Below are 23,371 nucleotides of genomic sequence, written 5' to 3'. Positions count from 1 at the left end.
GGATTTAATGAACTCATGCAGACACAGAAAAAAAAAATTATAAACTGGAAAGCAGACAAAACTTTAATAGGATTATAATACTAGTACAAAATAAGTTTTTGACATCTTCATTAAGTTTTGTTGATATTTGGTTTAAATTAAAACTTTTCGATAATCCTAATCCGTTTAAATTTTGACTGTTACATTAGTTTGATACAAATTAGATTTTTAAATTTTCAGTGATTTTGAGTTTTGTTAATGTTTTGTCGATATCTGTCTTAAAATTCCTACTTTAGATAGTTTTTAATTCAATTTAGATAAATTTCAAGTTATAAGTATCTTTAAAAAATTTTTAAAGCTGTTGATTCTTTTTTTTTTTTTTGACTCATTATATCAATTAAACTCAATTCGTTTTAAAATGAGTACTAATTTTACCTAATTACACACTGATAAGCTTTAAGTTTTGAAAATGTAACATTTTAATTTTTTTTTAGATTTTCATGCATGAATAAGTTTTTAAATAACATTATAGATAAGCAAAATTGTTATGTGCAGTTTACTATTTTATTTTACATAAAGAGGTCGCAATTTTTTGTCAACGAAACCTGGTTGTAAATAAAACATCTAATTTGCACAACTTTATTTTAATAAGCTTTTTACATTTCCGTGAATTGAGCAATCTTTTTTTAGTTAAGACAAATAACTATATAATTAAGACTGAATAAATTTAACAACCCTAAATAAAGTATACACTAAAACTAAATAAACAGTTCCAAAAAACAGCATCCATGTAAATTAGTGTTCAATGCATAGGAATATGACTTAATTACCAAAAACATATTGTAAAAAAAGATAAAAATCTGTGCAGAAAAAAAATTATGTCATATAACGTTTTAAATGTATATATACCCATTTAAGTATTATATTTAAATACAATTATAATAGAAAATTGTGCTTTGATTACATTTAATCTAACTTAAGTATAAGTTAAAAAACTTGTTCAAAAAATGAGCATCAGTGTACATTGGTGTGCATAGAAATTATTTAATTAAATTAACTTTATAGTATATTCTTATTTGAAAAGTTTATATGTGCTCTCTTACTCATAGTGAGTAGTGAAAAATTAATTATAATAGAAAATTGTGCTTAAATTACAAATAAACAAAATTGAGTTATTTAAAATAAGTTGAAAAAGTGGTTTCAAAAATGAGCATCTGTGATCTGAAAATATTAGTTAAAGATCTAAAACTATTGATAAGAAGAGTGATATAACTTAAAATATTATAATTTTTTTTATAAAAATCAATTTTTCACTCAGAAAACATAACAACAATTAATAATAAAACCTTAAAAGAATATTGAAAACATGTTAGAAGACTTTAGGCTTAACTAAAATTAAACTGTTAATAAGGTATAAATGAATCAAAAAAGAAAACAAAACAAAATTTAAAAACAGAAATACTTGGTAATTTTGCAAAAATTTCAAAATTACCAGGTTATCAAAATAAGTCTATGTTTAAATTATTATTTTTTTAAGTTGTCTAACAATACTACAAGGTTACTTTAGTCGAATTCAAATTAATCAAACATCAGGGTCGTGTTTTGACTGGTTTCCTGTTTCTTGTGCACCCCCTGAAAAAAGAAGTATAAGGAGAAAAAACTTAAATTATTCAATTAAAACATTATTTAACCAGAGACTTAACATATTTAAGTAGTTTTAGTTGTATTTTTTTGCTAAACTTTTGAATACTGTTGAACTAATATGAAGTAGTTTTATAAGTTTTTATGCTGAAAAAATAGTAAAAAATATATAAAAATGTTATAATTGTAAAAGTTGCGCATATGAAAAATTAAACTTTTGATAAAAAATGAGCCAATCAAAATTGTTCAAAAAATTTATTTTTAATCGTTATTACAACTCAAAGGGTTTCAGTTTTAATTTTTGAAACTTTCACTTTTGCTTATATTACGTTTGCAAAAACATAATTAATTTTTGATTAAAGTTTGATGTGTAGCTAAATTATTTTAACTGGAATTGTTTGACTTATTAATTCTTTTACATATCATTGAATATGTTTTACTAATGTTAAGACAAGTTGACTACTAATATTGAATCGTCTTCGTGTTCAGTTTCTTATTTGTAAATATTTTCGTTATTTATGTTAGCTTGACAATTTAAGGAAAAATTTTCACATTGTCAATAATAAATGACCTAGATGTATATTTTAATTGTTTTACTGAAATTTAAAGAACTGTATTTATTATCCAGATTTTGCATTCTGGTTGACTAGTATTTAATAAAATTATGTAGCTAAGTAAATTAAAAAAGAATATATAATAGACATATATTATATGTAACTTTTATTGCCTTTACTTTTGTTTAATTTATTAGTTTAATAATTAATGTTTGTTGTTTTACTCTTTATTCACAACAGATAACATATTACTTTTTTAAATAAAAGCGATGAACTACTTTTTTCAAACATAAAGAACACATTAATTAACTTCCTAGTATAAATTAACTAGTTAGTCCTTACATTCATATACATTGTGACGTGATTATTAAATATATTTTTCAATAAATATTAACCAGTAAACACTTAGAATTAGTACATTCTTCATTTTCAGGTATGTAGTTTATATTATGATTTGTTATTTTAATTTGTATTTTTACTTTAGTTTGTTTAATTTAGACTTAATAATTACAAATGTTACATATTTTTATAACAGTCGGATTTAACACTAAGTATTTTATCTCTTATTAACCATTAACCTATAAAAATCTGTAGCAATTATTTTTAACCGACTCATTTATATACCTACTTTAGCTTCTACTCATTCCTTGGAGTATTTTTTTTTACAGAGCTCCGTTGAAGTGTGTTAACCCGTTAACACTTAGAAACACATGTTAGTAAAATAAAAGAAGGATACTGTATAATTTGTTGTTATTATATGATAGATAATTATGAAAATTTCTAAAATGTTAATTAAAAGCTGCTAAAGAAAATACTTTGTTTTTGAACAAATAACAAAGTGCTATCCTACTGAAAAAGTCTAGACACGTGACGCCCCTGTCAAACATGCTTTTAAGTTACTTACTGATAAACAATAGAACAACTTGATTTTTAGGCAAAGCTAGTATTATCAGATAATGTTTTTGATTCTTGGTTCGCTAAAAAAAGTTTACTTAATAGTTTTTATGTTTCAGTGTAAGTAAAATACTTTGCTTGACTACGAGCTATTTTTCTTTTAACAACGTAAGTTAGCTATATTTTTGTATTTAAAATTATGAATGTAAAATTCGACAAAGTAACAGCAGATATACCTGCTCACAAGTTTATTTGTCTTTGTGAAGAAAAAAATGTAATCGATTTATTTGAGTTTAGTGCTAAAAAACTGATTTGAGTAAAACTTTACCTATTTAATTTTCCCAAAGCACTAAACATTTTAATTATTTTTTCCTGTGTAATTTTTACATCTAGATGAAAAAATGTTAATTCTAGGAACACCACTTTCAGATTAACTTTGTGTCGTTTTATATCGTGTTTTAATTAACCATACATGTATCAATTTTTTGTCTTTTTTTCTTAGAGTATCTTTTGTATGAGCTTTTCTTATGTTTCCTAAAATCAAATATCATCAAAGCACCAAAAAAGTTGTTTATCAAGCAGTTTTTATTTTGTTTTCAAAACAGTTGCATGTGACTAAATTATAGAGTCTACTTTATCAAGTTAATTTTAAGTTATGAACAAACTTAGTTTTAAAAAGATAAACAACTTAAGTAGAATACATGAATTTTAAGTGGGCTTATAAAAGCAGCTAATTTGAATATGCTTTTGGAAAAGTTTTTACATGTGACAAATATCACAAAAACACACTGTGCAAAGTTTTAGATAATTTAAAAAATAGAGCAAAATCTATTTTTCTGATAACAAACTTAATGTAAATTGCATGGCACCTCAAGAATTTGACTTTCAAGTTATATGCTTGAAAATTTTAAAATGTAGCAATTATCATAAAAACTCAAATAAATTTTAAAAAATTTAAGACAATTTGAAAATACTTTAATAGAGGCATCTTTAATTAAAAAAAAAAAAAGAATAAAAATGATAAAAAAATATGGAAAAATTAAAGAAATACCTTCATGAAACTTTCTTCAAACTGTCTTGAAACACATAGAATTATTATAATTGATACATATAAGTAAATTTCCATCCAAAAACTTAAAGGTCAAATTTTAAGGTTCCATAAAATTCACATAGGTAGAGGTTGTTTTGAGAAAAATAGGTTTTACCTTCACTTATGCTTCTTCAAATCATATAAAATTTTGCACAGGGTGATTTTGTTACATTTGGCACAGGTTAAACTTTTCCAGCAGAAAGTTTCATCATTTTTATGAGCACCTTAGTATATATGAATAAAAAATATTATACTTTGCAGGCTTAAAAAACTTTTTAATAAATTTTTTCAAAACACTAAGTCCAAAAAAATATTCATATGTTTCATGCAGCTTTTTGCTACAATCATCAACTATACTATTTAAATTTATTTTTGAATAACAAAGTCAGCAAGTGATACACATGTGTTTTTAACAGGCCTGTGTGGACATTTTTTTTGTTATAAAAAAATGATGATACATCTTAATCTGTTTGGCAAGAATTACAAAGGAATTGTCAGCAATTTCCTAACTGTCATAAATTTTCAGCCAAATGGTTTTTAAATTACCTTGTGTATATTTAGCTTGAAAATTCTAACTCTAATAATCTTTGTTTAGTCTGAAGAGCTATATCTAGCAAAATGGCCATTTTTTTAATTTGGACACTGCAAGACTGTTTTGATACTGTTTTTTATTCACTGTGTCTTAAGTATTTTAAATTCTCTAGTGCATAGTTTTGTATAAATATATTTCTTTCCTCTTATTACCTTTTACTAATGTCTTATAATCAGGGTTCCTGCACATCAGACTAAACAATGCCAAATCAGGTTAAATTGAAAAAAGTTAGAAAACATCAGGCTTAATCATTTTTTGAATTTAAAACTTTGAGAATATTATTTTTTTTTTCAGCTCAAATGCTTAAAAATTATTGATTGAAAAAATTAAGAATTATTTTTAAAGATCAAGATGAGATGTGAATGTATTTTTAAATATAATTCTAGTTATTAAAGACCAAATCAGTCAGTATTTGTTAAAACAAATGCTTGAAACTTTTTGAGTTTCCAATAGAAATTTAAGTATCTTTTTTATCTTGTTTTGAGCAGATTATATACATCATAATTATTAAAGTTTATTCAGAATCATACAGTTGAAACATTACAGTTAAGGTGCATAGCAATTCAAATTTGGACAATTCAAATTCTGACCATTTAAATTCTGATCTTTTAAGCAAAACACAATTATTTTTTTTTCACCATCATGATTATAATAATCAGATCTATGAGTGCATTTTTTATTTTTTTCAAACTCAAACTATTTGTCATGGTATATTTTGGAAACTTAGAAAAAATAAATGTTTTTAGTTTTCTCTTAATAAAGTTTTCAATATAAGAAATATTTTATAACTTTTTTTCATAATCATATTCTTTCTAATCAGATCTAGCTACCTATTTTTATTTTTCTCAACTTGAATTTATATTTAAAGATATAGTTTATTAAAAAAAAATTTAAGAATTTTAATTGTAGGAATTTAAATTGACCTAATTTGAATAGTCATGTAACCTAACAGTTGAATTTAAACAACTTAGCTGTTAGATTGAATTTGTTTACATCTGCTATTTTTTTAGAGCTTAGATAGTTTAACTGTTATATTTCCTAAATTAGAAACTCAATTCCAAATACACTTAAGACTAAAACTCATAGCAGTTTATTAGTAATAGTTTTACTGTTTGTTTATTACAAGTTACTGAAGTTATTAACAAAACTAACACATTCTGAACACAGCACATACTCCATAGAAAGAGTGTAACTAAACATTTTTAGTCTTAATAAAAAAGAACACTGACAAATTTTTTTATCTTGGTTCAAAAATTTGTAGCTAATAATAGATGCGTACTAAAATGTGTACTTACTGAATGTGCCTAAAATAAATGCGTACTTTTCAAAACATGCATACTAGAAATAAGCGCTCAAAATGTGTATTTAATGAGAAGTGCGTACTCAAAACAAATACATAAGAGGAAGGTGAACATCAGACTAAATGGGTCAAAACTGTTAATTATCAGTCTAAATTAAAAACTTTTTTTTGCACAAACCCTGTATAATGATGCAGTAGCTTCTCCAAATAATAGTTTGATCCTCTCAACTTTTAAGTTCAATACCAGACTTATTATATAAATTTAGAAATTTATAAACTACTTTAGTTGCTTCTTATTTCCAAGGATAGTTTTACTTTGCCCTCTTTTTTGATATTAATTTTTTCCTATTTTATTTATGATAAAGTAGTACTTGCAATTAAGTTGGTAGTCTGCAACCTTTTTTATTTAAATATAGTGACTTGATGAATTACCATGAACACTTTGGTATATATCCTGGGTCAAACTCATATTGAAAATACACAACAAGAAATCACTAAAGCTTTTATCTTGAAAATTTATAAATTAATCAATGTTTCTTTACAAAACACTGCATTGCATATCTAAATTATAGAGTAGAATTTTTATTTTGTTCCCAACATTACTTAAATCAAAAAAAGACATACAATATAAAAAAATAATGCTTTGTCTTGTATTTAATTAGTAAATTAATTACTAGGTATCCTACCGCACATTAATTCAGGCTAGTATTTAATATTAGAAAATCTCATGCTGACTCATACATGTTTGAATTTTCTTGCAAAACAAGGCTAGTTTGAATGTTTTTCCATAATCACTAGCTAGTTTTTTAGACTGTTAAATAGTTTTTTCTCTGTAGTTAAAATTTTAATTATAAAAATAATAGTTTTTCTTTTTATGCTGATTTTAAGAATTCAAGCTTATTAATCATTAATTTTTAACTGGTACTTGCTGTTTCTACATAGAGTTTAATTTTTATTTTAATTCAGGCTGACTCAACATAGTTTGATGCTGGATTACTAAACAATCAGACTAGCCAGGATAACTCAGGCTAGTTTGAAATAAGAATACTCTTGCTGAATTATGCTAACTCATGCTAAATTAAGGTTTTCAAAGCATTTTTAAAAACTTTAGGCTCAAAAACTCACATTTGTTTTTTTTCTACAAAACTTAAGCTAGCTATTTTAACTTTGATTTTTATTTCTTAGAAATTTAGTTGTATTGAGTTTATTTATTTTAATGTTTATTTTTAACCTTGTATTACAAATCATGCTAGCTTGATGTAACACTGGCTAGTTTTTAACCATACAGGTTGGGTTTTTGCTTCAATAAGTAAATTATTTTTTATTTAAAAATTTTAAAATATGAAGCTTAAGCTTTTTCTTTACAAAAAGTCATATTTAAAAATTACATAAAGACCTTATTATACACAAAAAAATTAAACAGGATTGCCAAAAAACCTAGAACCCTGGCTAAACCTAGAATTTGACAAACTAGGTGAAAAAGACTTGGAAAACTCTATATCTTTTTATCCTAAGTTTTTTTAAGTACTCAACTTTGATTTACAGTATTGTTTTTAATTTTTTAGTATTACTACTTAAGAAAAATCATAAAACTTTTGCTTGTTTTTGGTCATATAATTTCATTCTAACTTCAAAGAGATGCAACCTTAATAGTGTTAATAAAAAGTTAATATTATTTTTTTAATATTGTAAGTATTAATAAACCTTGTCTAAAATAAATTTACTATAGCCAAAGAGAAGCTTTAATTCTTTGAAATTTATTGTAAAAATATAGCAACAACTTTTAGTGGTAAAACTTAAAGTATAGTTTATCTAAAATTTGTATTATCTATTGTTGGTCTGTTAAATTGTTTTTAAAATATTTATTGTTTATTTATAGTTGTTTTATTTGTCATTGACTTAGTGTATAGGTTGATCTGTTGAAAAAAAATCAATTAATAAAGCTTAAACATTATAAAATCCTAATATAATACTTAGAATATTTGTATAAAACGAGGTTGCACAAAACCTAGAATCCTGGAAAAACCTACAATTTGAGGATTTAGGTTAAAAAACCTGTAATTAAAAAAAAATCACTAAAAACCTAGAAAAACTTGGAATTTCGAACAATTTTTACATGTTAAGTAGTTAAATTTTGATTTGACAAATAAATCTATCATGTAACAAAATATTTTTGTCATCATCATTTTTTTTGCTTAAGAAGCATATTTAAAGTAGCTTCACAGTATCTTTTCATTGTTGTTGTAAGTAATATACAATATAGATTTTAACCTTAAACTTAGCTGTAAAATACAAACAGACCCAAAAACAACATGTGCTTTTAAAAACCAGGAAGAAATTAAAAAAACCTAGAAGAAATTTCTCAAAAATCAGTGGCAACTTTGTTAAAAAGGGGCTTAGTTAAAAAAAGATAAAAATAATGTTAACAAGAAATCAAAAACTTTTTTTTTTACCAGATTTAAACAACATAGTTTTTTATCTAAAAAAAACAAAAAACAAAAAAAAAACAAGTATTAGTTTTAAAATGAATAAACCATTTTGGGTATTTCTATACCTTTGTAATTTTACCAAAATTATTTTGGTAGTTGGTTATGATGAAGAGCTTCTTGAAAAGTACAAAGTTCCTAAAGATATGTACATAAAAAATGACACAATTCCAGAAAATGAAGGTACACGTTATCTTGCTGATCATTTGACTTACAGGCATACAACTAGATTTAGAAATTCTAACAAGTACAAAGATTTAAAAGGTATGTAGTTAAAGAACTAAAATATCTTTCTTAAATATACTCTGTATGATAAAAAATGAGTTTTAATTTAAATGAAAAACTTAACAATAAAAAATTTAAGTTTTTTTTAGTATCAAAAATAACTAAAGTGCTTTGCAGAATATAAATAAAATGAACAAGTGTTGTATATTTTAATAAGTCTAAAAACGTTTATTAGTTTTTGTAAATTAACGATTTGTCTATTTATATTATATGTTGTCTGTTTTTATGTTCGCTTTATTGAAGTTACATAAATAAATCATTTACAACTAGTACTTAGAATTGTTAGTTATAGTTTTTAAACAAATGTAAAAGTAGTACTATATACATTGATATTTTTTTTAATATGGAAATATCTTAAAAGATAAAAGTTTTACAACAAGGAAATTTAATATTTATTTTAGTGTGTGATAGTTTCATTCATGTAGACGAAGATCCAACTGAGCATGTAAAAAAATATAAAGATTGTGAGGTTATATGGGGTAATGTTGAAATAGAAGATGTTTTACAAGTTTTTGACCCTCATGAACCTGAAAAATTAAAAGATATCTACAAGAAGTAAGAGTCTAATACAGTTAAAATTCTATCTATCATTAAGAAAAACAATGGGTTGAAACATTTTAACATATTTTAAATTTAAAATTATTAAAAAGTTACATAGTTATTAATGTTTTCAATTATTGTTTCAAAGATATAGCTAACAGTTTTGTTAAAAAATTCAGATTGGTTAAGTTATTTAAATTTTTGTATTTCAATTAATATTTTTACAAACTAATAAAGACTATTATATTTTTTGATTATCTTAGCAAAAAGCTCCAAGCTTTATTACACTTTTTTACAAGCTTAATTTAAGGCCATAGGGGGTCCATAATTTTTAGTCACATAAGGTCCAACATTTTTTTTACAAAAATTAACTTTGGCTTTTATATGAAAGCTTAAAGTACAAACTACAAGCCAGTTTTTATAGAATTCAAAAATATCATTTAACTTTTGAGATATTTAATTTTTTGTAAAAAAATAATTCTGATATAATTTTTGGGGTCAATTTTCTCAGAAATTTTAAAATTCACTAAAAATCTATCTCCTCCTTCATTTTTCAAGCAATCTTCTTCGAATTTTCAGAAAAAGTTTCTTATATTAAAAAAAAAAAAATACTTTAGAATTTTGGTAATTTATAAAAATTAAAACTTTCTCACAAAAATTGAAAAAAAAGTGTTTTTTTTTCAAAAAAAAATTTTTACAAATTTTTTTTAAAATTCCAAAGTAATTTTTTTTTGTTATTGTATAAAGATTAGACTGTGAAAGTTTGAAGAAGATTGCTTGAAAAATGTAGGGGGAGATAGATTTTGAATGAAATAGTCTTTTTTTGTTGTTTAGTTTTCTGTTCCCATAGGGAACTTATTATGCGGCCCGACTTTGACTGGTCATATCTCAAAAAATAATTTGAATGCTTTAAAACGATAAAAAGCATCTTGAAGCTCAGAAAACACTCTATAAAATAAGATTAACTTGTAAAAAACATGGTTAAACCCCCCTATGGCCTTAAAAGCTTAAAACAAACCAGTTGAAAACTGAATATATGTTAATACTAAACTAAATTCAAAGTTATAAATAATCAAAATTTTAAATTATATTTGTACAATATTTGAAAAGACTGAAGAAAAACCTTTTTTTTGTGTTGAAAATAATAAATGTGTAATTTAGTATATAGCTATTTTGTTTATTACCAGTTTATGTCAAATATATAACAAAAGTAGTAAACTGCATTTTAACAATGTTGCTTATATATTAAAAAAATTTTTATAAAAGTTTATCCATATGTAAATTTAACCAAATATGATTGAAAAAGAAAACTTTTTAAAGACATAGGGGGGTTAATACTTTTTTTTTTTTTTGAAACTTGATCCTATTTTGTATAGTTTTTACTGAGCTACAAGATTCTTTTTACAGATTATAAAAATTAAAAATAATTTTTAGCTATAACCGTTCAAAGTCGGAGGGAGCAAGAGGATCCTTATGGGAGGCACAAACTAAAATAGCAAATAACTAGAAATCACTAAAAATATATCTCCTCCTACGTTCTTAAAAATAACTACCTCAAATTTTTAAGAAATGTTCCCTGCAATATTTAGAAAATTCTGTCCGAGCAAAATTTAAAAAAATAAAAAAATAAAAATGATTTTTGACAGAATTTTCTTAATAAATCAAAGAATACTTCCTGAAATTTTGAGGTAGTTATCTCAAAAAACGTAGGAGAAGATAGATTTTTATTGAAATAGTCTATTTTTGCTGTTTTAGTTTGCGCCTTTCATAAGGATCCTATTGCTGCCCCCGACTTTGACCGGCTTTATCTCAAAAGTTATTTTGAATTTTTATTATCTGTAAAAATAGTCTTGTAGCTTGGTAAAAACTATATAAATAAGATCAAATTCCGAAAAAAGTGTGAGATATGCCCTTTTATGCCCTTAAATATAGTTTTAAAGTTTTTAGTTCTAAAGTTTAACTGTGTTAAGTAAAAGTATGAGAAACAATATACAAATTGATGATAGTATTTAAAAAAATTCAAACAACTCCAACAGTTTCACACTACCCAAACTAAAGCATGTGGCTGGATACATATTGATACAATCAAAGTATTTTTATGACTTGGGAAAAGTTTTTCCTAATCTTGTTTCAATAGGTGGTAAGAATCTATTTGTGGATAAATACGCATTGGTGGTTGTTAAAACTAATACTGCGTCTGTTAGTCTTTTTATTTATGTTTGATGTTAAATAGTAAACTTTATAAAAAAAAAACTAACTGATTCATAATCATTATTCTAAAATGAATATTGATTTTAAAGCTTAATGTTGTCGAATAAATAGAATTAACTTTTGAATATCTTTATGAACTTATTTATGTATGAATGAATAAGACTTTATAGTAATTAAAATTAACAAGTATACAAGACTTTAAAAATTAAAAGTGATTGAGGCTTTGAAAAGTTATCTAAGTCTAATATACACAGCATTAGAAAGTGAAAATAATTTTACATGTAGATATAAACTATTTAGATAAAATGAGTAATTAAAATTCTATACAAATTAAAAAATAAAAATTATGACAATATAGTTCTCTATCTTGGTTAAAAACTAGTGTTTTGATTTAACTAAAAGTTTAAAGCACATAAAATTGGGTAATTTACTGAATGGTGTATGCCTTGATTTTTAATTTTGCCTAAAATTTTTGTGCTTCAGTTTGTTTATTGGTACTTGTAAATTATGAAGATCCATTTCATTTTAGTTTTATGATAATTTAAACTTTATATAGTAATTCAGAATATAAAGTTAAAGTAATACTTTTTGTTTAGTTGAGATAAAAACTATACAAATAAAAAAAAGTTTAAACTGCTTGAAAAATTAAAGTAATATCTTTAAAAAAATAATGCAGATTGGCTTTTCAAAGCTACAAAGAATAGAAAGAGGAGCAGTGAAAATAGGTAATAATCCTAGAATGTGTTTTGTTAATACGGTAAATTGGATAGCACTTACAGGAGTTAGTTTGTTGGTTTTAAGATTACGGCAATTATCAAACTATTTTTACTAATACAATATTGTTAAAAATATTATATGTAAATGATTTCTTCTTATTTAATAAACAAACTATTTAGTCCTAAATTCTCAAAAAGTATTAATTTTTACTGTTAACTATCCATTATTAGGTTCTTCTAAACTAAACAACTTTTACATAAACTTGGAGCTGTTCAACTAGGTTTAAAAAAAAGGTTTTTTAACTCCTCTGTCAAGTTTTTTTTAGGTGTTCTTCAGAACTGCATTTTTGTATTTTTTCTAATTTACTACCCACTGTAATTATAGTAGATCCTTAAATTTAATAATGACATAGATGGATATTTTTTCATAAGTTTATTAGTGTTAGTAAACAATTCATATATAATGTAATTATTTTTAAGAAAAATGAAAGTTCTACATATTATTTTTTGCTTTTTTCAGAAAGAGAACAAACTAATGAGAGAATCTCAGTTTTATGGCAATGGAAAGTACTGTTTAGATATATGTGATAAAAATTGTACTTTAGGACATTGCTGGGGACCTAGTTCTCATCAATGCCAGAAAGGTTTTTTTTCTTAGCTAACTTCTTACTAAACACAAAAACTTTAATTTTACTCTAAATGTACAAAAGTTATGTATAGTCCTAAATGTTTTTTAGTTTTGTTAACCTTAAAACTTCACTTAGTTGTTGTTTAAGTTAAAATAAGTTGTTTGCATGTAATACAGATGAAATTGAATTAATTTTTTTAGCATGTCCTCCACAATGTCCTGACAGCTGCACAGAAGAAGGTGAATGCGGTTGTCACCGCTTGTGTCGTGGTATTTGCAAACGTCCTAACGACCCTAGTGGCTGCATTGTTTGTAATGAAGTTGGAAAAAAAGGTGAAATAGGCTACCTCGACAAAAACTTAACTTGCGTAGAGTCTTGCCCCCCGAAAACTTTAAAAGTTAGTTTTAATTTTACAATTTCAAACAATACAACAGTAATTTAAGCTTCAAAAAAATTCTAGAATAGCTGTTTAAAACTTTTTACAGCAGTTTACTCGATTAAAGCAGAACTTTTATTTGTTTTCCAGTAATTATTTTCAAACTTTTTCTACAGTACAATGAGTCGCTCAACATGTGTGTTACCAGCAATCAATGTGCTTATGAATTAGGTACATGGTATTATAATGCTTCGTCTGAGCAAGGAAAGTGTTTTCCAAATAAATTTTGTCCCCTTGGCTGGAAGCTAGTTGTAGATAAACCATTTTTGTACCAGCGCAATAAGACAATTGCTCACCCATTAGCTATGTTTTGTAGAAAATGTGAAGGACAGAAACTAGCCCCAGGAGAAATTTACAGCAGAGATAATGAATGTTTTAAAGGTGTATATAATATCGGATTTTAATAAGCTTACTAATGCAGCTTTCTACGGTTGATTTCTTGTTTGTTTATTAAAATATTATTGAATAAAAAAGTAAGTGTAAAATGTATGAAAATATTGTCTTAGTAGCTTTATTTTTTGAATTGTAAATATTAAAAAAAAACTTACTTAGCGAACTTCAATGAAATTTTGACCCTTGATATATATAAAAATAATAATTTCAGTTTGTAATTTACTGTTTTTAAAGTTGTTATAAAAAGAGCAATGAATACGAACATAAATAAACTGCTTTTTTCTTATTTTCTTTTATATAAAAAATACTCAATGTCTTTACTATTATTTTTTGCAGAGTGCCCTTGTCCTGTATTATTTTTGCAAGGTCAAAAATGTCCAATAATCCAGTCTTGGGAAACTACTCAATTTAGAGGTTGCAACTATATCAAGGGGATACTTTTTTTAAACTTCTATGGAACCAGTAAGACTTTTTAAGTAATAATTGATTAGTAGCATATAACTCTAAGTATTACATGTTAATATGATTAGTAGTATTACATGTTAAGTATGTGTATAATTTGTTTATTTTTTTACATATACACAACAAGTGATAATAACAAAGGTCTTTGAATACTTAACGTTACGATTCGTATTAAAATTTATACAATTAAAAATTTAGATTTACTTCTATTTTAATAGTTTAAAAAATAATCTATCAGCTAAATTTAAATATTAAATCTGTTTATTACTTTTGATAATAAATCTAAATACTATCATATGATATTTTTATAGGCAATGCTGAATATGCACTATTGGAAAAAAATTTCCGCAATTTGGTTACTGTTGATGCACTTGAAATACGTGGCTCTTTAACTACAGTTGATTATCTGCAAAACTTAAACAACATAACAGGACATTCTGACATCGTTATAGATCCTAGGTACATACCAGATAGGTAAATGCAAAAAAATGCTTTAAAATAAAAGTGTTCAATTTAATAACCTATTTAATTTTAAATATTAATAAACAACTTTTTCTTATATGGTTGTTTTCTGGAACACCTATAGTGAATTATTGTTTTGTTTTTGATAATTTGTCAAGTAAAATCTTTGATAATAATAGTAGTAACGATAATAAAAACTGAAACTTTTTTATAGTGTGCAATTTTTATTCATTTATACTAGCTATACTAAAATGTTTTAAAAATGCAAATTTAGCAAAAGGGACTACTAATTATACTTTTAAGCAGATTATTTAAATGATATTCAAATAAAAGAACAAAAAAAAAATCATAACTTTTTTTCAGTCCAAGAAACTACTCATTTGCAGTTTACTTAACCACTAACTTGAAAACTTTGTGGTTTCTCTCTCCTTATAATATAATCGGTACAAGTAAGAACACATCGCTCTCAATAAATGGAAAGTCTCTTTTAATAGCCAACAAAAAACTGTGTAAACAATATACTATGTTTATAAGACAAATGCAGAATGTAACCGATGGCAGTGATGAAATATCCGATTTTGAAACTAGTTCACCTTCTTGTTAGTTTTTTTTCGTTCAAAATGATTCAAATTAGGTGGGCAACTTTTATATAACTTGCGGACCAGATTTACTAGAAGACAAACCTTTGTGGGTCGAAATTAAAAAAATATTTTAGCAAGCCGCTTAAATTTGAAATATTTTCTGTTAAAATAAAAAAATAACAATTAAAAAATTAAATTCCATTGAGCAGGGTTCGTGCGCGTCAGGCTAAGTCAAGCTAAATGAGTTTTTATTATTTAAAAATTTGAGAATCTCAGTTTTTCTCAGTTTAAATGCTTTAAAATTTTTGATAAAAAATAAATTGAGAAATCTTTTTAAGATCAAATTGAGATGTGAATTTATTTATAAATAAAGATTTACTTATTAAAGACAAAATCAGTCAGTATTTGTAAAAATAAATGCTCAAAATCTTTTGTTGAAACTCTAAAAAAAATTAATAATCTTCATTATTTTGTTTTGAGTAGATTATATACGTCATAATTATGAATATTCATAGAAAAAATACAGTTTAAACATTACAGTTTAGTTCAACTACTTAGCTGTATGTTTACATCAGCTATGTTTTCAGAGCTTAGTTGGTTGAACTGTTTTAATTTTCAATTTAAAGGCATTATACCAAATACTTTTTAGATTAAAACTCTTAGCTGTTTATTTATATATTTTACTGTTTGTTTAAAGTTATTAGAGATATTCACAACACTAAAACTTAGCTTTAAGATATAAGCACTAAGTTTTGTGGGAGTACAAATTTTAGGTACAATTCATTTTTCTTTATAAGAACAAAATATTAAAGGTTTTTTTATTTAAGTGTAAGCTTTTTAAATCTGATATGACATCAACAATCACTGTATTTATTTAGAGTTTAGGATCACTTTTTTCACAATTTAGTCTTATTTTATTGAGTTGTAACTAAGCTATGAGTTACCTTTTGCAGATTTTTATAGCTCAAAATATTTTTGAGATAAAGCTGGTTGAAGTCAGTAACTATAATAGTACTAATCAAGACCTCCCAATACCTAAATTGACTTTTAAAGGGGATTTTCCTTAGTTTGAAAAATGTCAGGCTAAATGAAAAATATTTCGCGTACGAACCCTGATTGAGATAATTGTTTAATAAGTAATACTGTGTACTTAAAGTTAACTTATGAGAACAAATTAAAATTTTTTGTTATAAAAAGCTTACAGATTTGTTTGATTTGCACGGGATGTTTTTAAACTAATAATGGTTTAGAAATTTTTGTTAGTGTTTCAGATCCGTGAGGTGCATGCTGCCCTCATGGTTCACAACTTCTACGCTCAAAATTAGACTTTACTTTGCTATTGCTTTAGAATTCTTTATTAAACTATAAATATTTCTGGAAACTCAATTATAACTGTCTAAAACGTTTGCTGTGTAAACAAAAAATAAAAAAAGATATTCACTTAAAGGCACTTTGCATTAAAGCTTTTTATTTTTATTTTTTATATTAAAAAAGCTACATGTTTTGAAAACCAAAGATTCAAGTCTTTTATAATTTTTCAGGCAAGACAAGACTTTTGGACATTACTGCTACACCTAACTGGTTTTCACGTAACCAGGGTTACTGGTCGTATACATTTGAACTAGAGCCTAGTATTCTAGAAGGAAGTTATTACAATGATGAAGGTTTTATAAATTCAATAACAGAAAAAAGATATGTAGACAAGGATTCTCTTAAGAAATTTAATACTGGAGAAGATTTTAGTGTCGAGTAAGCTAAGATTTGTTTAAATATTAAAGTTGTTATAAATATACATTTTTTATGCTAAATTTTTTTTTGGTTGGTTATTTACAATTATCTTTAATAGACCGTGAAAGAGTCTTAATTACCTGAAAAAAACTATTGTCTAAAATAACTTTACAATTGCAATAATGTAGTTAGAATTAGTTTTAAACTACAATAACTTAAAAAAAGACGAGAGTAGTTAGATTTTTATAATGTAAACATTACCGTTGTTATACACAGTAATATTTAAGCAATTTTTTGAAGACTTTTCATAAAATAAGTAATTATACCTTATATTTGTTTTAATATTCAGTTTGGACCTATCCATATTCTTACTAGTACAAAAATGTTTTAAATAAAAAAATAGTATACCATTATTTAACAAACTATTGATTGCTAATGTCTTGTTTTAAAAATTATCTAACTTGAATCAGAATTTAGTGTTTTAAGATTTTTAAAAAGTCAGTGAAGTCTGTCAATAGTTATTAAAGTTGGTTTAGTTAAAATGTCATTAAAGTTCATAAAGTTTAGATAGTTTATTTAAACTATTAAGATTTAAAAAATCATTGTATTACATTTTTTCATAAAGGGTAAAATACGTTTGTACATAAAAACTTTTAAGAAAAAATAAAACTATCTGATTTATTACTTGTTTATAAATATTTGAATATACTTTTTATAGTTATTTAAAGTGACATGTAAACTACAGTTTTGAATTATTGAAGGCCATAGGGGGGGGGGGGGTAGGCCATGTTTTTTACAAGTTGATCTTTTTTTATAGAGTTTTTACTAAGCTTCAAGTTGCTTTTTACCGTTTTTAAAAGTTCGAATTAGTTTTTGAGATATGACCGGCCAAAGTCGGGCCGCATAACAGGTTCCTTATGGGGAAGGAAAAACTAAAACGGCAAAAAAGACTAATGCATTCAAAATCTATCTCCTCCTTCATTTTTTAAGCAATCTTCTTCAAACTTTCACAGTCTATTCTTTATACAATAACAAAAAAACGTTATTAGTGACTTTAAAAAATTTCAAGTAAAAATACCTTTTTTTTGAAAAAAAAATTTTTTTGATAAAAAATCACTTTTTTTTTTGTCATAAATTTTTTATTTTTTAAAATTATTAAAATTCACAAATAACGTTTTTTTCTCATAATGTAAGGAACATTTCCTAAAAATTTGAAGAAGATTGCTTGAAAAATGAAGGAGAAGATAGATTTTAAAGCCCGTTTTTAAAAACCCGAGAAAAACGGCTTTAAAGTTACCCTTTATATACCCTTTATAAAGACAACCCTTTATATAACCGGTCATAAAAAAAAGTTACTTAATATTCTTAAAATCTAAAAAAAGCATCTGAAAGATTATGAAATTTACTATAATATAAGTCTATATGTTATTTTTGGTCAAAAAATGGCTTCTACCCCCCCTATGGCCTTAAATCATTAGTATACTTTGTTTTGCTAACTAAAATTAGTACAACTAAAAGTATTTTATAGTTCTAGTAAGTAATGATATCATATATGTTATTTTTTATTTCAAGACAATAACAGCTTTGTATTGTAATTATTTTTAAAACAATAGTTTACTAAAAAACAACTTTTGGCATATCTATTAAACTTATCTTCTTAAGAAAAAGTTCTAAATAATATTAAAAGTATATTCTGTTTAGTAAAATAAGTAGACTCTTTATCAGTTTTTTACTTTATTAATTAGACTGTTATACATCTTTCACAGAGTTTTCAATAAAGTATTTTAAACTGTGAATTTAAATGACACCTTAAATCAAAAATTTTTAGTAAATTTGTGAAAATAAAATAACACAAGTAATGTATTTTTGGTGGTACTATAAAGCAATATCAAAGAAAAAACAAAAAAAGATAATTTTACAACAATAAACTATATTATTAAAAAAAAAGAAGCTGTTATTTAAAAATGGTTACTATAATTTTGTAAGTGAAGTTGTTAGCTATTTAGATCTTTCTTATCCCAAGAAATAGAATATTATAGTCTAGGGCTCGGCAGCTTCTTATTACTATTATAATTTTTCCAGTAGAGATAACTCGCGGACCGCAATGTATAGAAAAAAGCCTTCAGACTACAGCAACTTGAAAAAAATCCGTAGTATTTAATAAAAAAAGATATAGTTATTTTTTTTATATAAAAAATATTACTCAATTTACTGAAACTTAAAGAGCTTATTTAAATAAATAATAATTTGAAAAAAAAGATAAAATAAGCAATGTTAAAGTACTAGTTATTCGTAACTAAAAATTATAAAGCGTTGTTGTTAGTTTTTACCACCAAAACTTTTTATTTTTGTTTTAAATCAGTATGTTTTACCTAAATGTACATAAAGATTTTGCTCTGCGAGCCGCATTTGACCTGCTGATCACAGTTTGCCGATACCTAGCATAACCTCAAATATTACAATTATATATAACAAAGTTGGATTCTCGTTTTTTAACTGTAGTAGGTGGACAAAGGCAATTCTATGCAAGAATCTGTAGTAGATGATAGTAGATGAACATCTTTACGTTTTCCAACATTTAATTAATGTAATATAAGTAAAGTGTCTTTTTTTAAACAAATATATTTTATACGTTGTGGCTGATAACTGTTTTTTGGTAAGACCTCTGCTATCACTGCCTACAAAAAAATTAACACTACATAGTTAGTCCATTTTATTGATAAGATGTTTCATGTCATTCTTGTGGTTATAATTTACTAATGTTAATAATGATCAAATATGTTAATTAAGCAAACAAATAAGTTACAATAAACATAACTAATTTTTTTTACCAAGCTTAGTCAATACTTACATAATTTATGGATCAGCTAAAAGTGTTTAAAAATATGAAATTAAAGTGATAAAACTAACTTGAAAATTAATAATGTGAAAAGTAAGTAAAATATTAAAAACTTTGTGCAGAAAAACAAAAAAGAAATTATACATTTTTTTAGCTTTAAATAAATTCAAAAACTATTTTTCTTAAGATAATATAAAGAAAAAAAAAAAGACTTGCCTTGTGGTATACTTTTTGAAGCTGATAGCTAGAATTAAAATAAAACCGTTCAATTAATTTGGTACTTTGAAGTTTTCATAATGTATAAATATGCCGATCTATATGCACTTTTTTCTCAGGCCAAATTAGTGACTTAAAGTTCATTTATACATGTTTTTAAGTGTTATGTATTACCAAAATCAAATAACCGTTGTAATAAAATATTTTATTCTTATTTTGTTTAGTATTTCAAACCTTTGATTTTTAAATGTTTAATAGTGATTATCTTTTTGAAAAAAATGAAACTGATGGAGACCTAATATTTCCTGAAAATGAAAACACAACTCAAGACAAGGTTTTGGTACACTCAATTTCAAATGGGAAGTCTAATGGTAAAAAACTTCATAAATTATTTGCTATACCAGAAGAGATGAGCTACGGATGGAATATATTTTACAGACCTTTGTGAGTTTTGGGTTTAAGAAAAATGTCTGCTTTTTGTAATTTAAAACAGTTTCAATGAACAGTGTATGTCTAACTTAACTCTTATTATAGTGAACTTTTATAGGTTCAAACACTTTTTTAGTTTTTGAATACAGTATTTTTAATAAACTTAATTAGTGTTAATATTTGAAAGGTTCGAAAATGAGAACAAAGTAGAAAAACCTGTAGAAAATGTATTGGATCCGAGTGATATGGACGGGTAAGTTTCCACCTATCAGTTTGATTACTTAAAGTAAATTACAATTCTAAAGTTATCAACTGTGGTGTCCATTAATGTAGATTAATATTGAAAAAAAATTTTTTGTACTTTTATTTTTAATCAATATATTTTTAATAAATGAGTTTATGCTAAGCTTTAAAAAAAATTGAGTTAGAAAACAATACTATAATATTAACTTTAAAAGTTATTTATCTATATGTTGTATTTTTTACTATACTGATTCGTAAAAATCGACCACCTTAAATTTTTTTATTTTATTCAGCTTTAAATCAGTATGTTTTTACCTAAAAGTACATAAAGATTTCGCTCTGCGAGCCGCATTTGACCTGCTGATCACAGTTTGCCGATACCTAGCATAACCTCAAATATTGCAATTATATGTAACAAAGTTGGATTCTCGTCTTTTAACTGTAGTAGGTGGACAAAGGCAATTCTATGCAAAAATCTGTAGTAGATGAACAACTTAACGTTTTCCAACATTCAATTAATGTAATATAAGTAAAGTGTCTTTTTTAAACAAATGTAATTTATACATTGTGGCTGATAACTGTTTTTTGGTAAGACCTCTGCTATCACTGCCTACAAAAAAAATTAACACTACATAGTTAGTCCATTTTATTGATAAGATGTTTTTTGTCATTCTTGTGGTTATAATTTACTAATGTTAATAATGATCAAACATACGTTAATAAAACAGACAAATAAGTTACAATAAACATAACTAAGGTTTTTTATCAAGCTTAGTCAATACTTACATAATTTATGGATCAGCTAAAAGTTTTATAAAATATGATATTATTGTGATAAAACTAACTTAAAAATTAATGATGTGAAAAGTAAGTAAAAAATAAAAACTGTGTGCAGAAAAAAAAAATTAACGTTTTTTAGCATTAAATATATTAAAAAACAGCTTTTTTTACATAATTTAAAGAAAAAAAAAAGACCTGCCTTGTGGTATACTTTTTGAAGCTGATAGTTAGAATTAAATAAAACCTTTCAAATAATTATGTACTTTAAAGTTTTTATAACGTATAAATATGCCGATCTATATGCACTCTTTTCTCAGGCCAAATTATTGAATTAAAATCCATTTATACATGTTTTTAAGTGTTATGTATTACCAAAATCAAATAACCGTTGTAATAAAATATTTTATTCTTTTTTTGTTCAGTATTTAAAAACTGTTAAAAAATTAAAGTTTAAGATGTTAAAGTACTACAGATTAAACATTTCGAATGTTTGAAGTTTTACAAACAACAGGTTCATACGTGTACCACTGCCTTCAGATAAATTGAAGATAATAGTTGACCCATTATTACCTGGTAAAACGTATGCTTACTACGGAAAGGCTGTTGTAAAAGATCGCGAAGATGCAGACAATTGGGAGAGTGAGATGCAATACTTTACAACTCGTGCTAATGGTAACTATAGTTAAAATAAATATTACAGCAAAATTTTTAAACATTAACCAGGGTTGTTAAATAACTTAAAAAAATGAAATAACCTGGAATTTGACATTTTAGGCTAAAAACCTGGAATTTTAAATAAATTTTACATGTCAAGTCGAAAAATTTTGATTTGACACAAAAAATATACAATATAGATAATTTTTTTTTTATCATCAAAAATTTTTTTATTAGAAAAACATTTGAAGTAGTTTTACAGTATCTTTTCAATTTTTTTTTATACTATTTAAAACAGTTTTTTACTTAAACTTAACTTTAAACTAAAAATAGACCTAAAAATGTATACTTATAAAAACCTGGAGGAAATTTTGAAAACCAGGAGAAAATTTCCCAAAAACATTTTGCAACCCTCATTAACTACTGCAAGTCAAAGCGTCTTACAGTTTACTGTGCTGCAGTTAGTCCTTATAGTTTAAATTATTTTTCCCTAAAACAGCTCCTGACCCGCCCCGTATGATGAACGTTCAAATACTGACCCCCAACAACTCCACCATCGATCAGAACAAAGAGTCTTATTTAGTGAACAAGATCGAGAACAGAGTGTACGCTAATTGGGTGCCGCCTCATGGAGTGCCCGGTGGAAGGAAAACTTTTTATAAGATTTTAGTTAGACGAAAATGCCACAAAAAAGTCAATTACAACGAAAAGTGTAAAAAAAGTTTGTTTAAGCTGTATTAACAAAAGTTTATAATAAATGTCGTTTGTATAAATAAAAATGAAGGTGTTTTATGCATTAAAAAAATTGAAATTGCTTCACCAGGTCAGCTCATGTTTTTTATATTGATTGGGAAAATAACTTAATATTACTTAAGTTTTCTTAAATATACAACACTAATAATAGTTTATTACTATTCTTGCTGTATCATAGTTACTTTTTAGTAGTAGAATAGATGTTAAATGTCCGCAATTAAGCTATATTTTTAAGTATTTGTTTGATTTCTTAAGCATGAACACATATTTATTTTGATGTTTTGAAAATCAGATTTATAATTAAACAAGTATACTGTGTAGACTTAATAGTTACATCATTTGTTTGAAAATATTTTTTATTTTTCATGAAATAGTTTAATTTTTGGTCAGGCTATACTACTAACTCTCCTTGTTTAGTTTTAACAAAAGTAAATACACTCTAAAACTTTATTATAAGTGACTGAGTTGAAGCATGTAT

At 24.9% G+C, this 23,371-nt stretch overlaps 1 protein-coding gene across 1 annotated transcript in view; it reads left to right on the top strand.

The window, feature by feature from the left end:
* Positions 1–8,486: 8,486 nt before the first annotated feature.
* LOC145830202 (insulin-like receptor) overlaps positions 8,487–23,371 on the top strand; it is a 34,803-nt gene continuing 19,918 nt past the window's right edge. The window contains exons 1-15 of the mRNA XM_082938121.1: positions 8,487–8,800; positions 9,223–9,376; positions 11,398–11,560; positions 12,249–12,353; positions 12,809–12,932; positions 13,118–13,314; positions 13,470–13,734; positions 14,083–14,208; positions 14,520–14,682; positions 15,034–15,269; positions 16,793–17,000; positions 20,293–20,478; positions 20,651–20,716; positions 21,998–22,158; positions 22,640–22,861. Of these exons, the coding sequence (XP_082794247.1) occupies positions 8,575–8,800; positions 9,223–9,376; positions 11,398–11,560; positions 12,249–12,353; positions 12,809–12,932; positions 13,118–13,314; positions 13,470–13,734; positions 14,083–14,208; positions 14,520–14,682; positions 15,034–15,269; positions 16,793–17,000; positions 20,293–20,478; positions 20,651–20,716; positions 21,998–22,158; positions 22,640–22,861 (2,602 nt within the window). The 5' untranslated portion in view covers positions 8,487–8,574. The remainder of the gene's footprint in view (positions 8,801–9,222; positions 9,377–11,397; positions 11,561–12,248; positions 12,354–12,808; positions 12,933–13,117; positions 13,315–13,469; positions 13,735–14,082; positions 14,209–14,519; positions 14,683–15,033; positions 15,270–16,792; positions 17,001–20,292; positions 20,479–20,650; positions 20,717–21,997; positions 22,159–22,639; positions 22,862–23,371) is intronic.

Source organism: Thalia democratica, chromosome 2 (assembly GCF_965202585.1).
Source record: "Thalia democratica chromosome 2, ktThaDemo2.hap1.1, whole genome shotgun sequence".
In the NCBI taxonomy this organism is placed as follows: domain Eukaryota; kingdom Metazoa; phylum Chordata; class Thaliacea; order Salpida; family Salpidae; genus Thalia; species Thalia democratica.
This window is presented reverse-complemented; position numbering and strand designations above follow the sequence as displayed.